General features: G+C 47.4%; 1 protein-coding gene and 1 long non-coding RNA gene across 3 annotated transcripts in view; both read right to left on the bottom strand.

Moving 5' to 3' along the window:
- PDE10A (phosphodiesterase 10A) overlaps nt 1-451 on the bottom strand; it is a 371,561-nt gene extending 371,110 nt beyond the window's left edge. The window contains exon 1 of the mRNA XM_066994132.1: nt 3-451. Coding sequence (XP_066850233.1) covers nt 3-93 — 91 coding nt within the window. The 5' untranslated portion in view covers nt 94-451. The remainder of the gene's footprint in view (nt 1-2) is intronic.
- A 2,027-nt stretch (nt 452-2,478) lies between these two features.
- Nucleotides 2,479-8,877, bottom strand: LOC125183209 (uncharacterized). Of its 2 annotated transcripts, none has more exons than XR_007164785.2 (3): nt 8,738-8,877; nt 7,202-7,329; nt 2,479-3,025 (listed from the first exon to the last, which is right to left on the bottom strand). It is a non-coding gene; the product is annotated as an uncharacterized lncRNA (long non-coding RNA). The 2 variants fall into 2 exon arrangements; XR_007164786.2 differs by lacking the exon at nt 2,479-3,025 and adding an exon at nt 4,485-4,562.
- Nucleotides 8,878-17,082: the final 8,205 nt, after the last annotated feature.

Below are 17,082 nucleotides of genomic sequence, written 5' to 3'. Positions count from 1 at the left end.
ACCTTGCTCCTCGCCGGCCCCAAAGCGGGCTCTGGGGTCCTCGGGGGGGAGCCGGGCTCCGCCGCCCTCCAGGGCTTTGCGTTTCTTCGACATCTGGTCGGTGTTTGGGAGTTGAGTTTCTCCTCTCTCTCTCTCCGGGGAGATGAGTGTGTGTGGAGAGAGAGGGAGAGTGTGAGAGAGAGACACGGGGAGGGAGAGAGAGAGAGATTGAAAGAAATCGCTGCTTAAAGAGAGGGGAAGAGACTTTGGAGTGGCTGGAGAGCAAGTAGGAGGCAGGGACTAAGTGGAGAAATCCTACAAATCACAATCCCATCAATTCAGCCCCACGTCTAAAGGGGCTGTTTAGGTCCCCCCCTTCCTTGCTCATTCATCTGAGCGTGTGTGAGTGAAAATTGGAGAGGCAACAGTCCTCTGTTGTTTTCCCAAATGTTAGCGGGTGGTGCTTTTTTTTTTTTTTTAATATATATATATGGGGGGGGGGAGGGAGGAAGGAGGGAGCCGATTGATATTATTTTCCCCTGTTGGGATTCCTCCTGGTTAAAAAAAGACAAGGGGAAAGAAGGGGAAAAAAAAAAAAAAAAAGGTAAAAGCTGAATGGATTGGGGGGGAGTGGGGGGGGCGGGGGGGAAGCGGGGAGGATGAGAGGATTAAAAAGCAAACCGGGAGCAGAGGAGGAGGGATGACAAGAGCCTGCAGGTGCAGGGAGGCTAAATTCCCTGCAGGGGTCATGTGCTGCGGGAGCCGGGGATCCTGGGCTCCCCGGGGCCGGCGGCGGAGGGCCGGGGCCGGGGGGCGGCGGGGGCGGCTCGGCGGGGGCTGCGGCTGCGGCACCTGCGGGGGGCTCGGTGCTGCGGGGGGGCTCGCACCCGGCCAGCTCGGCTGCCAAGCCAGCACCCCCGCAGGAGGTCGGTCGGTCCCTCGGTCTGTCTGTCTGTCTTCCTCGGTAACCCTTTCGGTGCTGGGCGCGAGATGCCGTCCCCTGGGGGTCCCGAGCACCCCCCCCCCCCCCGCCACCTGCCCCCTCTCCTGGCGCACTTGGAGGCTCGCTAGCGGGTATTTTTCGCGGTGGGGGGGCGGGAGGGGGGAGGACACAACTTACCCTCCAAACTATGCACAAGCTCGTCTCTGCTTTCCCCTTCAGATCAACTTTAAAGAGCAGACCGCCGGTCCGGGAGGCAAAGAGGCAGGGGAGGAGAGGGGAAATGGCTTAGGAACAGCGGCTGCCAAGCGGGTGAAGTTCAGGGCACAATCCCGGCTCGTCCACGCTCCGGCAGCCCAGCATCTTCCCGGGGTCTGGAGAACAAGGTGTTCAACAAGTCTTCCTTGTTACCCGAAATTGATTGATGATGGCTTTCCCGCCCGGCTGTATTTAACAGAGCGATGCGGAGAGCTACTCTGATGAGCAGGATGTTTTAGAGGAGCTTGCTCTACAGCAGCAGCTTTAATTTCTCTCTCTCTGTCTCTCCATATACATACATACAAACACACGTACACACGCACACCTGTGTGCATGTGTATGCATAGATAAATAAAAATATAGCACTGTATCAGTACAGTGGTGGGTCCATAGGATCTTAGAAAAGCCTGCCTGTCGGCTGCGTGGAAGTTAAAGAGTTTTTCTTAAGCAAAAGGGGCTGATGCTTGGACACATCTCACGTCCAACAGGAGGCAATGACGTCTGTAGCTTCATTGCTATAACAGCACCAAGGCTGCAATTGCCATTCACTGAAATGATAAGGGGCGCTCAGACGTAAGCAGTCTGGACCTCTAGCAAGAGACTGAAGCGAAGATGATTTTTCCCCTCCCAAAACAAATAATAATGCTAAAAAGCACCTAAGGAAAGAGACGGGGGAGCGGGGAAAGGAATCTAGGTCTTGCAGTCACACGCTTCTGCAACATGATCCTCCAGCTCCAGAAACATTTATTTTTTGCAGCTGACTAGACTTTGGGAAATTTCAATGTATTATGATTGCTCGGGCGGGGGGGGGGGGGGGGGGGGGGGGGGGGGGGAGGGGGGAGGGATTTTTTTCCCCTTAATTATTTCTGTCTCTCTTCAAACAGGCATTGATGAAAGCCGGGTAAAAGTGCCCTCCCCCCTCCACCCCCCCCCCCCCCCCCCATCTTTCCAAATATATTTAGGATCGGGTGCATGCTGAAGTGTTTCTGATCTTCTCAAGTAGCAATTTTTTGCTGTGCAGGCTGCAGCGATATTTATTTTTTTTTTATTTATTTATTTTTTCCAGCGCTGGAAGGTGCTTAGAAAGGCAAAAATAAAAATAATTATAATAATAAAATAAAGCCAACCGACAGCCGATGCGAACCAGCCGGCTCCCTTCCACCCGGGGTCACGCTCGCACCGCCACGGCTTTGACCGCATGCGGGGGCTGCCGATCCGGGGGGGGGGGGTCCCGGGGGGGCTCCCCCCGGCGTCGTGCTGGGGGCGGCCGTGGAGCCCCCCCTCGGCCCCCAGCTCCCCCGGGGGCGGGCAGCGCCCCTGCCGGCCGCCCCGGCCCACGCGTGTCCGCGCCGCCCCCGCGCTGCGGAGCGGAGCCGCCCCTGCTCCGCGCCTCGGCTGCAGCCGCGGGTGCCCGGCGCCTGCTGCGGAAGGTCCTGGGGTGGCCCCGCGGGCCGGGGGGTGCCCCCCAGCTCTCCGCCCCCGGCTGCTCCCGCTGCAGTACGCAGCCCTGGGGCACGGCTCGTTTGTCCTTCCAGCGCTGACAAGCAGCCGGTGGCTACTTGCCCAAACCATTAAGCCGGCTCTGCGCTGGAACAGTTTGACACGCCGGTGATGTAAGTGGGATCACTACAAGCCTGAGTCAGGTTCGCTGTCTGCTGGGAACACTGACAAGGTGCCGAGTCCTTTCTCCTCTCAAAGTTTATCTTGGTGAGAAGGGAAAACAGCAAGCAGCGCCAAGCAGCAGAGGACGCGTAAAGACTCTCTTGCTAGCATGGATGTTAAATTCGGCATTCACGATGGCCTTTGATATATCTGTTATCTCCCACATAAAGCTGTGGTAAGATTTGGCTGCAAAGCAGAGGAGGAGGTTTTCAAATCGGCAGCAGGAGATGCCTGCTTTCTTACGCTGCCTGATTTAGTAAAATGCCTATTTTTGTGAATGATTTGCGGAGTTTTTCAGGACCTAGTAGCACATCCCTTTCCTTCAGAGAGAAGCCCTAAAAATTTACAGGGAACTGAACATACTTGTAAAGTTTTAGAGACAATCCTATGCCACTCTATATTTCCTCTTAAGTACTAAATTTGTACTTAATTTATTTTTATTTTCACCCACCAGCACACAGAAAGCAATACTCTACCACAATACAAAACATTGCATTATCCCACTACTGTGTTTTAGGAAGTTCCCATCAAGATCTGCCTTTACACAAGTATTTCCAGCAAGTTACTATCGTGCTGGCAGATCAGGCTCTTATTAGGGAATCACGGAAATCAGGGGTGGAAATACAGCACACAGATCATTGCCTGGGGGTGAACAGGGTAATTCCATCCACAATAGTCTCTGAGGCTGTACCAAGTCAAGCTTTATGTCTAACTCCCTTTGAGACATTATTCCATCCTATTAGATCTTGCCAAAGGAAAGCTTTCCATCATTATCCCCGAGCGCTCTTTTTCTTTAATTTCTTCCCACTACGTACAACAAGATTTCAGCCGTTTAAAGGAACCACCTTCTCCATCAGTTAAACTCTGACGTGTACAACAGGAGCAAAGGAAGAAGACAGCAAGGCAGTGCCAGTTTCCATGTTCCGTACCAACAATGGCTTTCTTTACTCACAGTCTGGCACTGACCCTGCACTTCAAAACCCGCTGGGACATTCCAGAGGGAGGATGAAGGGCAGAAGATGGCGTGCTGCTCATTGGCTGCATGCGGTCATACCTCTCACACCCACCTCCGGATGAAGGCTGCCTCCCTTCTCTGCCTGGCACTATGAGTAGCTACCCCTCAGGCCTCAAGGAACAATTTATAATACGGTGCCTGAGAGCTCTGCTATTAGTTCATTTTTCATGCTCTGAGAAGTAATTAATTTCTATGGTCTCCCATTTAAATTTCAGTGACTTTGGTAACTTCTCTCGGGTAGGACTACACGCACTGTTTTCTTTTGGTGGACTGGGCAAAGAACCGCTTAATGTCACCAAACTTAAGCAAGTGGCATTCAGTGTATCAAGTCCAAAGTCTTTTCATTAGAAGAGAGTAAGGTCCTGATCTAAACCTTGTGAAGGTGAGTAGGAACCCTTGTGTCACAGTCATCAAGCTCCAAAGACGTCCACACTTTGGGCTTCCAGAGCTAGGCCTTGCGACCTGGAGTTAAGGCCCTGCTAAACACAGTCATGCTCAGAGATAGACCTGAAGTGCTTTCAGGCTTTGGACTGGGTATTTGCCTCACATGAGTCAATAACTGAAATCATCAGTCAAAAGACCTTCAATAAATATAGCTCAGTTTGCAAACACTTTACTTTTTGCTTTATTTTTTAAAGTACTACCAGCCTCGCATGTCAATCATCTTCACAAAGGACCGTTCATGGTGTTTTTCAGTGACTAGCCTGTCTAAATGCAACATATTTTAAAAGAACATAAAATTTAAAGTTCAGAGGAGATAAAAATAGCATTGGTTAAGGCAAATTTGGCTCTGTACAATACACACTACACAGAACCCAACACCAAAGACATAAGACCCAGAGAGATCTTACACTGCAAGTCTGCTTTCTCTTGCTTTCTCCTCACACGGCTAACTCAGTTCAGAAATATTTGACCCAGCAATACTTACCAATACTTAACAAGCAGCACAGTGAAAGAATCAATTCTCTTTCACGCCGTGCTATACTATCACTTTTCCTGAGCAGTTTCCAATTTTTACTTCTTATGTCTTCAGGAGGTGACTTACAAAACAGCGTTCCAGATATTGCAAACATCTGTATCATTAAAGCCCTCTCCCAACTCAAAGCAGTTATTTTGGTAAAGTGTCCCTGAACTGTGAATACACTCCTGCACATCTTGACAGAATACTTAGCATTTATATAGCATTTGGTTTTGTCTTCAAAGTGATTTGCTAGAATGAGCTAATGTATCCTTACAACACCCAGAACAGTTGGTAAATTTTATTATCCTCATTTTATAAATTTGGAAACAGGAGCAGAGAGGTGAAGATTCTGTTCTATCATCTTTACTCACACTGATTACTGCCGTAATCCCTGGCTAGTTCCACTGCTTTGAGTAGGAATCCTTGCACAATAAGATACTACTTGATATGGCTGAAAACCATGGTGTCTTCCACTGAGGGATCTGAGCAAGGCCTTGCAGAGAGTTTTGTGCAGGTTTAGAACTGAAATGTCTCTCTCGCTTTTGCTTCACCCACTTTCCCAATTTAAAAAACAAAACCCAGAACATGCCTCCATATCTGTCATTTTTTCAGCCCACAAGCTAATTTGCAGAGGTCATAATGATCAAGTAGCCCCACTGCACTGACATTACATACAATACGAGTTGACACACAGCACAAAGAGAACTCAGAGGACTGACGCAGTTCCCAATTTCTTGTGCTATGAAAATGACCGCCTGTTTGATCTCCTAATTCAACAATTCAAACAAGGGGGGTGAAGGCACATTTAAGTTTCATAGGAAATTAAGCACTACCAGGAAGGTGGTAAAAAGTCAGCTAAAGAAAAAAAAAAAAAAAAAAAGCAAGCGCCTCTGTTTTTAAATACTGTTCTTCAAGCATGAAATTCATACTCTGATTTCATAACATTCATTTGAGTTTGCATAGAATACATGAAGATCAGTACATTAATCTAAAGATGCTGAATTTGCTCCATTAAGTTGTAGAGAACTGGGTGTTATCACCTTGAACAACAAAGTTATTTTGTCCACTTTTCTGTCTCCTGCAAACACCTCCTATTTGTTCAACATCTATGGCCACCGAGTCTTGATCTATGTCCCCTCATAAACTTTAGCTATTCTATCAAGAGATACTACTTGTGTAGTAGCATTTTTAATTGTAAAAATATGGTGGCTGATTTTGCACAGTTTGAGCCTTAACCAATTTTTAGAACTGTGAATTTGTTGATTGGATTTTCACACACCTCTCTGCTGGGAAGGATGGAAGTGTTCAGGGCGGCAGCTACTGCTCAAGATCGAGGGGGAAGCATACAAAATCTCCCCCCATCCCCTAGTGGCAGCAACTCTGATTCTCCAGCACTTTCCCCCCATTCCCTGTCCCTGTTCCAGCTCTTTCCCCTCCTCCTCTGTTCCTATGGCAGGAATTTCACAACTCCTCTGCTGCTGGGAGGTAAAATACACTATCACTTACACAGCTGAGAAAGCAGGAACCTCCCTTACCAATGTCCATGGCATCATCGTGAAATGAACCAGTAACTATGATAAGTTTTGTAAAAGGCAGCAGGTCATCCTGCTTGCAAGTTTTTAGGTACTTAAACACTAGCCCAGCATTAGAAGGTCAGTACTGAGAATTTCCATGATGGGGGTATGTGAAATACTATATGCTTTAAAAATAATCTGTGGTACATTGGGTAACCAAAAGGGTTGTAATAGGAGAAAAGAGCCTGCAAAGGTCTCTTGTCCTCAAACGCTGCCACTCTGGGCTTTGTCCCTGGCATTTTCCATGACACTTTCTCCCAGTGATCCAAGACCCATTTGTTTAGCTACGTATTTACTTCTACAGCCCTCTTCGTTATAGCCTCCTTTCCAGACCACAGTCTATATTGTACCGCGAGACATGACAGCCCACCCTAGGCCCCTGGGGGATGCAGGCAGCCCGTGGCAGCAAGGAGCTGTCCCTCAGAGATTGCCACCAGCGCCGCGCTCTACTTCCCGCTCCCCCGTGGTGGCACCGGCTGGCCTGGGTCTGCTGGGCTTTTCGGGGAGCATTCCTCACCTCAGAAGCTGTTGCCCAGGAGGTGTCAGGGTGGTTTATAAACCTGAGCTGTCTCCCCACTTCCTCTGGCCTACATGTTTTGCAGCACAGGGCCTGCCTCGGTATCTCCCGAGCTCAAATATTGCGAGCAGTGAGTTTAGCTGGGGTAAAACCTCTCAAATTCAAATGAAAATCAGGTTCTCCATGGCTTTCAGTCAAAAACCTTCATTTGAGATTGTAAAAAAAAAGTTGTGGTTGGGAGATATTTCAGTCAATGTGAGTAATTCCAATACCAAAAGCACACCATTTCACTTACTTTTCATTCAGCTTTCATCCTGTTCTCTATCTGCACCTCGTTAACCATCTTGGTGGCTCATAGGTATTATGCTTTTAAACCACTGCCACAGCGTCCAACCTACAGGATTTTTGTTTCTTCACAATTTTCTGTGGAAAGAGAGAAAAAAAATCAATTCTAACTGTATGTTTCTGCAAGATATGTTACACTGTATATTTCCAATGTTTTTTAACCCTTTATTTAAGGAACCCAGGACAGAATTTAGTGCTGTCAGAAACAAGTACAATTCCTATTACGATTTCTTCTCCACAGCAGATCGCCTACCCTTACTATTCTGTCTCTCGGAGACTTAATTTTTGGTATTTCTATCTGAATATATATGGCAACAAAAAAAAAATTAAAAATAAACTGCACTCTAAGTGTAGCATACAAAAATACACGGTAACATTAAAGGAGTAGTTATAACAAAGTATTCTCATAGGGAGAAGAGTTTCCCCTTCAAGGTGTATTTTGATTCAAGAGCACTGTTTTCTTCCTTCACTTATGTAGCTGTAAGGCAGAAGCAACTGCACCCATAGCCAAATAGCATAAAACTACTGTGAGAGAAAGAAGAATCCAGCTCCTACTGATCAAGCCTAAGACCAGTGGCAGCTCTGCTCTCCCAAACTAATATATGGGAGAAGAGAGCAATTTTAGCTGAGCAACCTGGTCTCATCTCCTTCCCTTCCACCAGTGTCAGTCTACTGCTTTGACCAAAAAAGTCCCTGAATTGTACTGGTGGATGAGATAGGACAATCAGATAACATGGGATCCTGTGTGCTCCTAAAAATGTCCTGCCTGCTGGAAAATAATAATAATAATAATAAAGATACATGCTGTGTCATTTGTCACCTGGCACTAGCTGGGACCCAGACCCCAGCAGCCTTCTTCCAGTTCAGTACTGCAGCAGATTGTGCCGCCGTTGTTTGCCTCTGCTTCTTCAGTCAGGGCCTGTGCGCTACATTTTTGCTTTCCCTCAGAAATCATCTTGTTTGACAGAAGGCAAAAAACTCTTTCCTGTACTGTCCTTTTGATAAAAAGGTTGTACTGAATACGGTGCTGGAAGTTACTGGGCTGATGACCCCAAAATGTGAGGTCCTTCCTAAGCGCTCTCTGGGAAGAGCACGCCGGTCACGCAGACAAGGTATTTCCAGTGTTGCTTAACAGCAGTTGGAGCACCAAAGGCAGGGAGGCACAGCAAAATCCTTACTGTTGCCACCTTTTATTGCTGTAAGGGAAGCCTTCAGGTCCTGAAGACAAACGATTACATGGCAGTCGCAGGGGAAAGCCTGTGAATGGGATTCGAGTTCACTGTGAGGGCTCAAGTCAGCTTCAGAGACAAGTAAACCCTAAGTGTTTTTATTATCAGCAATACCACTGTCTGATTCTGCATCTTGGAGACAGGGCACAGGGGAAACCCTTGGGAATTCTGCGGGAAAGATGAGTCTCTCCCCCAAAAGGCGGCAGTCCCCCAGCTTCCTACGAGCCGCGAGAACCAAACCGGAGGGACAACGTTACCAGTGCCATGCACTATCGGCTTTCCGCCTCGCAAACGTGCAGCCCCCACAAGCAGCGCCTACGCGGCCAGGGCCTGAGGGCGGGGGGGGGGCGGGGGGCTCCCCTCAGCGAACCCCGAGCCGCCGCGGCAACGGCCGCCAGCCCCGGGCGCGCGCGGCGGCGGTTGGGGGAGGCGGGAAAGGGAAAAGGGCGGGAGGCCCGGCGCGCGGGCACGGCGGCGGGAGAGGAGGCAGCGCCTCAACCGCCCCAACGGCCGCGCGCGCGCCCGCCGCTGCCAGTCAGCCCCGCGCCGTCCCCGCCGCGGCGGCTGCTGCCGTCAGAGCTGCCTGCGTCAATGCTGCCTCAGTGACACGCACCGGGGCCCTGCGCTCCCCCGCCCCCAGCCGCCGCCCCCTCCTTTCTCCTCTGCTGTTTTTTTCTTTTTTTTTCTCTCTCTTTTTTTTTTTCTCAATGAGACGCCTAATGGGATTTTTATGATGCCGCTTATAAATCAGGCCGTCAGGCGGGTGCTACCGGCACGTTCGCAGCTAACGGTTCCTTTGTGTGCCCCCCCCCCCATACCCTTTCTAGTTTAAAATAATAAATTTTGAGAATAAGGACTGTAATTCCCCCCCAACACGCGTTTATTCTCGGTCCCTCATGCCCCACGTCACGCGTGTACGTGGGTTTCCTCAGGTGCCTGCGGCCACCCCCCCACCCCCCCCGTGCCTCTGCAGTGCTGGCAGCAGGAGGCCGTGCCCAGACCCCAGCAAAATGCAGCCCCCGCACTCCCGGCTTGATGTACAGCAACGGGCTTTCCTCTCAGGAAGGCGAGCAACCTTTTCTTGCACACACCACACCTCCATTTTTAATAGCTTACTTGTTCAGCATTTTTACATTGTCTGAATGTAAAAATCACTGTCATTTCTCATCTTCCAACTGTACACCCCTCCCCCCCCCCCGCCTTTAATCATCAAGTCCTGGGCTCTAAAGAATAATGGTTTGTAAAATGGTTGCTCTGTGCGTGTCCTCAGCTGCACACCCAGCCCCAGCCTTGAGCCTGTGTTCCTGTCCTGCTCGGCAAGGTCAGAGGGAAGGCTTGAGGGCACAGTTAAACCCAGAGCGTATTTAGCGTATTTATTTACATTTTCTGCCCAAGCCTTGCCTTCCACCCAGTTTCTTTTCCTCAGGAGAATTTGATGGCAAAGCTCCCTGGATTGTTGTAGGGTCAGACCTTGCCCTACTTCAGAAGGTATCTGCGCTTAGCTAGGCAGAGGAGGCAATATCCCGGCCCTATTAAAGTCAATGGGAATCAGTGAATTCAAGCGTCACTGGATTTGGCTGGCAGAACACAGGGCTCCGCTCCGGCCAAACCCTGCCCCGTGTCGATTCAGCTTCACCGCGGCCCTGCCAAGCTGCTCTGACGCTGGCAAGTGCTGCTGGCGCAGCTCGCACTGCCCTCCCGTGCAGGAGCCCTTGGTGACGCTGAGCAGCTGGAGCAGACCCTGCGCCCCCCCAATGCCACCATGCGAGCAGCGTGAAACAAGCCCCCACCTCCCCCCACGTCCCCAGCAGATAAAGGTCTTTTGAGGTCGGGGATCAGTGGGATAAATCGGAGCAGCCTACAGACTACATATTCAGACTGCAAATGAGCCTGGTGCTGCCCAGGTCCCTGTGGTAGAAGGTATTGCCAGTCCTACAGCCTCTGAGCTGCACCTTACCCCTGCTCCCTTCCAGCTTAGGACTGGCTGCATTAACAATTGTATTGTAGTGTATTTTTTTCCCTGTCCATTCTAAAAAAGCAAGTTTAAGAAACAGTTTAGTTCCATAGTACCAACTACTCTGAATAACCATTTTGCCTCAAAAAAAAATCTAAAAAGGGCAAGCAATTAGACCATAAACTAGATTTTTGAAGAGGAAAAAGGAATCTAACAGCTGAATAACTAATGCACAGCAAGGGCTCCACTGCGCTTTTGAAACTCATTATTTGTATTTTTTTATATACAAAAAAGGGAAACATAAACCTGGTGTCTTAAAAACAATGCTGCATGGCAATAGGGATCCAACAGGAACACGCTTATGCATTTTAATACCCAAGTTACGTGTAAAACTGCATTTACATCACCTCCTTGTTAAGACACTTCATTTAATGTATGAGTGGGGATTCTCCTCCCCAAATGTCTACCCGCCAGGCCACAGCACCCCGTAGGGACAGAGGTTCTCAGGGAAGCGACCGAGCATGGCCTGGTACATGCTATCCTGGCCAGCAAGCAGTTCTGTGACCTGAGCTGTTCCAGGCACAGCCCGAGCAAGGAGCAGCAGCAGCAGACCCTTGGAGGAGATCCCATGGACTCCCAGGAACAAGCAAGGGCCCACACTCACCAGATCATCCAGGCTGCTGCGACTCTGCTGTTTTACCATTTTCCTTACTCTCTCATTCCAGGGCAACAAAACCAATCTCAGGATTTGATCAGGCGCTTTGCTTGTTATGAATGATGCAGCCATCAGTACCCAAGCACATTAAGTGGGAGACGAGGCTGATAGCTTGCACGCATACATATTAATAATGGTGACTTTACTATTTATTTCCCCAGATTAAAGCTGACCTGCGAGAGCGAGGGCACCCACTGCCTGTGTGTGCCATATGACACTGAAGGAGGAACACTGCCTGCGGAGCAGGAACTGGCCTGCTGTCTGTTCAGAAATAGTCTCTCCTTCCTGTCGGCGCACCAGAGGGGAGCGGTGGCAGCCTAATGGATGCAGGGTAGCTCCCTGCCTTTGCACAGAATATGGAGCTGCACTTACTGGATCTGTCTTCGGAGAAGCGGGTTTGAAACAAGTCAATCTTTGCTCTGCCTTGGGAGTTGCTCCAAGTCTTTGGCTGCAGATTGCAGTGCTAAATTGAGACCATTATTTTGCATTGAGCTATTTTCATCCCAAAGTGCTTTAAAGGCTTAGCAGATACACAGGCTATGGTGCTATATGCACAGGAATCACTTCAGCCACTAATGAAATGCAGCCACCTATTAACCAGAGCAGTGTGATGCCTGGTCCCTCGGTGTGATGACTGCCAGAAGATTTTGTTTTGTCCAGCTGAGCAGACACTAGTTTTTGGCTAGCGGAATGCTTTGTGCCATTTGAAAAAAAATAAGACTGGCAGGATCTCTATATACAGAATAGGAAGAGGTATAGACAGTTATGTGAAGCCCTGGAATTTGAAATCCCACCTGTGAGAGATCTCTGGAGCTGTGCTTTGTTCCATCACCAATATTCAATATTACTTCTCAAAACAGCCCTCCTTCCTCCTGGTGGTCCAGGGAGCTGCGAAGGAAATCTGGAGCCTTATTAAAATGCTTCCAGGGCCACACATGGATGAAACATCATGGTGTCTATGCACAAAGGAATTAGTAGTTTCACTGCAGTTTTCCGGGGACAGGTGGCTGCATCAGTAAAGCACCACAGCCACCTCCACAACTGGCCTTAACTCACACTTGACTGCTTTGTCTAAAAGGGACAAGGAAACTGAACTACTGCATATTTGCTATTACGGAAAATTCATTTTAAAATGAAAAAGCACTGCGAAATATAAACTGTGCCTAAAATGAGCTATATAATATCCACTCAGTACTGTACATACACCTTTGCATAAGATTGCATGAACCACATTAAATAACCATGCCTCCCTGTCTCTAGTTAGGGTAGGGAGGGAATTGTGTGGTGAAAGACGTAATTTGTACATTAGGAAGTCTCTGTTGCCAGATCAGCAGCAGCAGCACTGACGTCTGTACTCTCTCGCTTTGTTCCTGCTGCTATAAATCAAAATGACTACAGTCCAAATGCCTCACTTGTTTAACTATAAGCGCACTGATAGTCAGAAAGATCCACACCATGAGAGACCTAGATAATCCGCATATACTTTAAATTGATTAAATAGAGAAAGTCCAAAAAAAAGATGAGTAACATTTATAAATTTATTGTTTCAACAACAAAAGAAACTTTTAAAGATTGGAATCCAGCAGAGCTGTAAAAATTCTGTGTCTACAGGCACTGATGTCTTTGCTACATGAACTATCAAATTTGCCTTTCTTAATGTGCATTGGGATTTTTTTTTCAGATTAATGCAATCTCTTTAGAAACCTATTTTCCCCTGTGTCCCTATGTATTTTCCTGCTTGCATAAACTACTGGAAGCAAATTAAAACAGGATAGATGAAGTGGGACAGGTTTTACTTTCCCTGGTTTTATATGCCTGTGTATTTATAGTAATAAATGCAAACATATATAGCTGAGGTTGACTCCCATTTATTTGGGGTTTTAGAAAGCTGAATATCTTCTTTGCAGATGAAATAAACCCTCAAAGCCTAAAAATACCTCCTAGATCCCTTCCAAGTTCTAAAAGAGGACTCGACTGTTACATAAAAATGGTGGTGCCAGTGCCTGCTGCTAACCTGTTGGCTGGGGGAGAGCAGGGGAATTCTCATCCTAGCACCTACCGAGAACCTGGAACCATTTTATAAAATGCGGCACAATTTCTTGACTAAATGGAAAGGGAATGGGAGAAATTAAGAAGGTAGCCTTCCAACACCAACATTAGCTCAGCTGAGCTGTAAATCCTGTGTGTTGGGCAGCATAGCCAGAAATATGTTCAGCTATACTTCTGAAGAGGAAATAACAGGATCAGAGAACAGCAGGTGAGCACGTTGTCAATGCCACGCTCAGTGCTATTGGAGCCACTGTCTTACATTTCCTGAGACCACCAATTTATTTATTTTTTTTTTATACCAGCAATAAGACATTCAAGGAGTATTAAAACAAAGTCTGAAGGTATTTGGTTTGTGGAGGCTGTCCTGTTAGGCCTTGGCTAATGAATTTGCAACCAGATGTTCGTTTTAAGACCTGATCCAAAATGCACTGAAGTCAATGGAAAGTCAATTGGAAGTTCCAGATTACTGGAAAAAATCTCCTGTAGTGCCAATATTATGGGGGGGAAAAAGATATAAACAGGATATAGCCATGGGTCATCCAGCTTGGCAATGATCCTAGGCAAAACAATGGAAAAGCAAAAGAGCAGACCCAGGATCCCCAATTATCTGCCACCAGAGGTGTGGTAATTATGCGGATGGGTAGAGCCTACAACAAATGGAAAATAACTGGATTGAGCTCACCTCTCGCTCACTGCAGGCTACCCCAGCCAGTATTCCCCCTAATTTGCCATTAAGAGAACACACACATGGTTACTATAGCACAACAGCAATGCTTTAGAGGCAGTAACTATGCAAATTAAAGGAGAGCAACATGATCAACACTGGTTAAAAGTTTGATAGAAACAGTCAAACAGGCCTCAAATAATACTATTTTTTGTCTTTTAGTTTATAAATGGAACTGTTGAAGGAGAAACATCTTGAGGTGACAGGCTTCTGCAGGTCTTTGGGATTCACTTCCATGTGATGCTGATTAAACAAACTATAAACACTAAATAATATAACACATTAACGAGGCAGACTGGGATCCAATGCCTGAAAAATGAAGCTAAACAAGGTCATCCACGTTTTAGAGAAACTAACCGTTGCATCTGCTTCCCCAGGACACAATTCAATCTGTCTGGAGTTTTTAGCTCAAGACTTGTTGGACATCGTTCCAGAGGTTATAACATTACTGCAGAGTTTGGGGGGTGAGATTGTGGGCTCCACTATTCCAGGAGTCAGAAGGTCATCCTAACAGTCCTTCCAACTTCAAGTACACAACATTTGGGTACCTGGTGAGCAGTGAGCATGGATTAACCTATTCTTAGACCTCTTAGGTGAGCTTTCACTTGAGCAAAGTTTGCTTTCCTGTTTTGCATATATTTGCATCTATCTGGCTTGCACATGGATCTTAAAATAACTAGCAAATCATGCAGTGTCTTAGTATTACAAGGAGGCTGTAGGTTGTTGGACAGAAGATCAGTTTTATGGCAGAAGAGAGAAAACAACAAATTCCAGGGTTGTTTAACTACAGTTTGGTGCAGTCCTCCCTCACATATACTGGATTATACTGGATGTGGAAAAAAATTGAATTAAAACTAATAAATAAATGTCCGTGCAAGAACTGGTTAGAACTGCAGTGGAGTGGAGACATCTAGCTGCCTTCTGTCTACCAACAGCATCTGTGAATCAGGAAATCCTGGCTCTGGAGAGTGTCTATAGAAATCTGCTTCTTTAGGAAACAGCGAGCAAGCCGTTCCTTGCCCAAGAGGGAGCATAAAGCTGGGATGGAGAGTAGATTATATGCACTGTTTACATTTCCTCTTGTTCTCTCTGGAGCGTTCCTGAACAAAAGCTTATTTCCTTTAATTTCTGAAGTTTGGTTTCTTACGAGAGCTTTCTGGTCTGGCAGTTTTGGTTACACAGTCTTAAAAAAGCAGCTTTGAACGTGTAAATTACCACGAGAAACAATGCTGAAAATACCTCCTTGATCCAGAACCAGAGAGGATTGCAGCGAGCTGATGGAGATGCTGTGAATAAGCCTGATTGCCATTGTTCATGCTGCACCCCGTCCCTGATTAGAAAGTCTAAAAAAGGGGCAGTGTGTCATTCCTGCTCTATGCTCTCCCTTGCAGCATAACCAGAGCCAGTTAAACCTGCCTCCACGCCTCCAGGGGTCCAGTAAAGCATAGCCGCCCAGCAAGGTGGGGCTGCAGGCAGCATGCCATGCCTGCAGCCCCAGCAGGGGAGACCAAGCAAGCTGCATGATGCTCTGCCTACAGAGGTACCTTTGTGGCTCTGTCTGTGAACAAGAGCCTGTGTCCACACCTGCAAGCACAAACACCACCTGCTGAGGGGCCGAGGACTGAGAAGGCTTGCTGCATGTGTACTTGAGGGCTTCAAAATGTCAAATGCACCCTCTGCTTGGGATGGCCCCAGCTCCTAAAGGCAGCTGTCACAGGCTCCAGGACTGCAGCAGTCAAAAGCAGGGTGTCACAGTCTGCAGCCTTATTCCCTCTGCTTATCTGCACTCTTCCTTCCAGTTTCAGCCTACGCCTGCTCTCAGTGCACATAAACACACGCACGTGCTAGCTCAGGCAGCAGCCAGACTTTCTACACTCAGAAATTATGACTCCACAGATGGGGAACTATCCAAAATTGCAGTTGGAGCCCAGCTGTTCCCTACCATCGCCCGGTAAACAAAGGCCACATAATTCTGCGTCTACGCTTCCCCAAAAGACACGAACTGGGAAGCTCTGGACAGGTGTTGCATAAGAAAGTACAGGGATTATACCAGGTACAAGTATCTAATCACAACAAAATAATCCCTGTGATTGCAGAGGTGAAGCCAATACTCAGATAATGACATATCTAGAATGAAGTAGGAGATTTAGGACAGCAGGACAAAGGAAGGATAATAAAAACACTGGCCCAAGCTCAAACACTAATGCATACCAAACATTAATGCATACCAAACAAAAACCTCTTCAGAGGAGTGTTTTTGATTTTCCCAGGGAAGAGATGGTACCAGCAGAAGGAAGTCTGTAGTATTTTTTTGGTAGGTGAGGAGGTAGCTTGTGTTCTGAGGCATGAACCATACCCACGTCAGAAGCAAGCACCATGAGAAGCAACATTAGGTCCATGGTTCAGACAAAGGAAGGCACATCTAGCTCAGAAGTCATCAAGTTTGCAGTTATCTCTGGCAGCATAAGCAGCAAGGTCACAGGTGTAGGTGCGGGAACAAGTACTTTTCTTCTCTAGAGGGCTCCCTTGAGAATGAGTTTGAGGGTGCCCTCATGGCAGCGTATCAAGCAAGGAAGCTTGCAGTGCAGCATCCACTGCTTTTTCTGTAGGTGGAAGTCTTCAGCCTCCAGGGATGTCAATTTAGCTGTTCTTCACTTCTCCTTTCTTCGTTATATCAGCCCAAGAGTAACAAATAGGGCCAAAGGAGATCTACCAGCTCCTTTGGTCTTTCTAAGCCAGTGCTTGGCCAGTACTTTCTGGCTTGTACCTCTGGTACCTGGGATTTTCACGTGTCTCCCCCCATCCTGCAGCTGTCTGAGAGTGCTTAGCATCTAAGATCGAGTGTATTCATTATAATATAAATGAGGCTTAACACTTTTAACCAGAGCTGAATTTATCAAAAAGAAATCATCAAGTGAGCTAACCGTGAAGGTCATTATTCTGGAAGGTAAATGCTAGCACAAGGACTAAAAGTTTACCCAGAAATATTTGAGCATAACATTTCCCAACTATTAGGGGAACAAGAAATTGAGGGATATATTTTCAGAAAGCCGTGGAGTGAAACACCGGCGGATTCTCACCATTCTGTTTATAGGTGCCAATGTAAGCAACTGTGTGGTTTGCCAGTGAGAGAAAGATAAATGAATGAATGAATTTGAGT

Source organism: Anser cygnoides, chromosome 3 (assembly GCF_040182565.1).
Source record: "Anser cygnoides isolate HZ-2024a breed goose chromosome 3, Taihu_goose_T2T_genome, whole genome shotgun sequence".
In the NCBI taxonomy this organism is placed as follows: domain Eukaryota; kingdom Metazoa; phylum Chordata; class Aves; order Anseriformes; family Anatidae; genus Anser; species Anser cygnoides.
The sequence above is the reverse complement of the archived record's forward strand: the minus strand, read 5'-3'. Positions and strand labels throughout refer to the sequence as shown.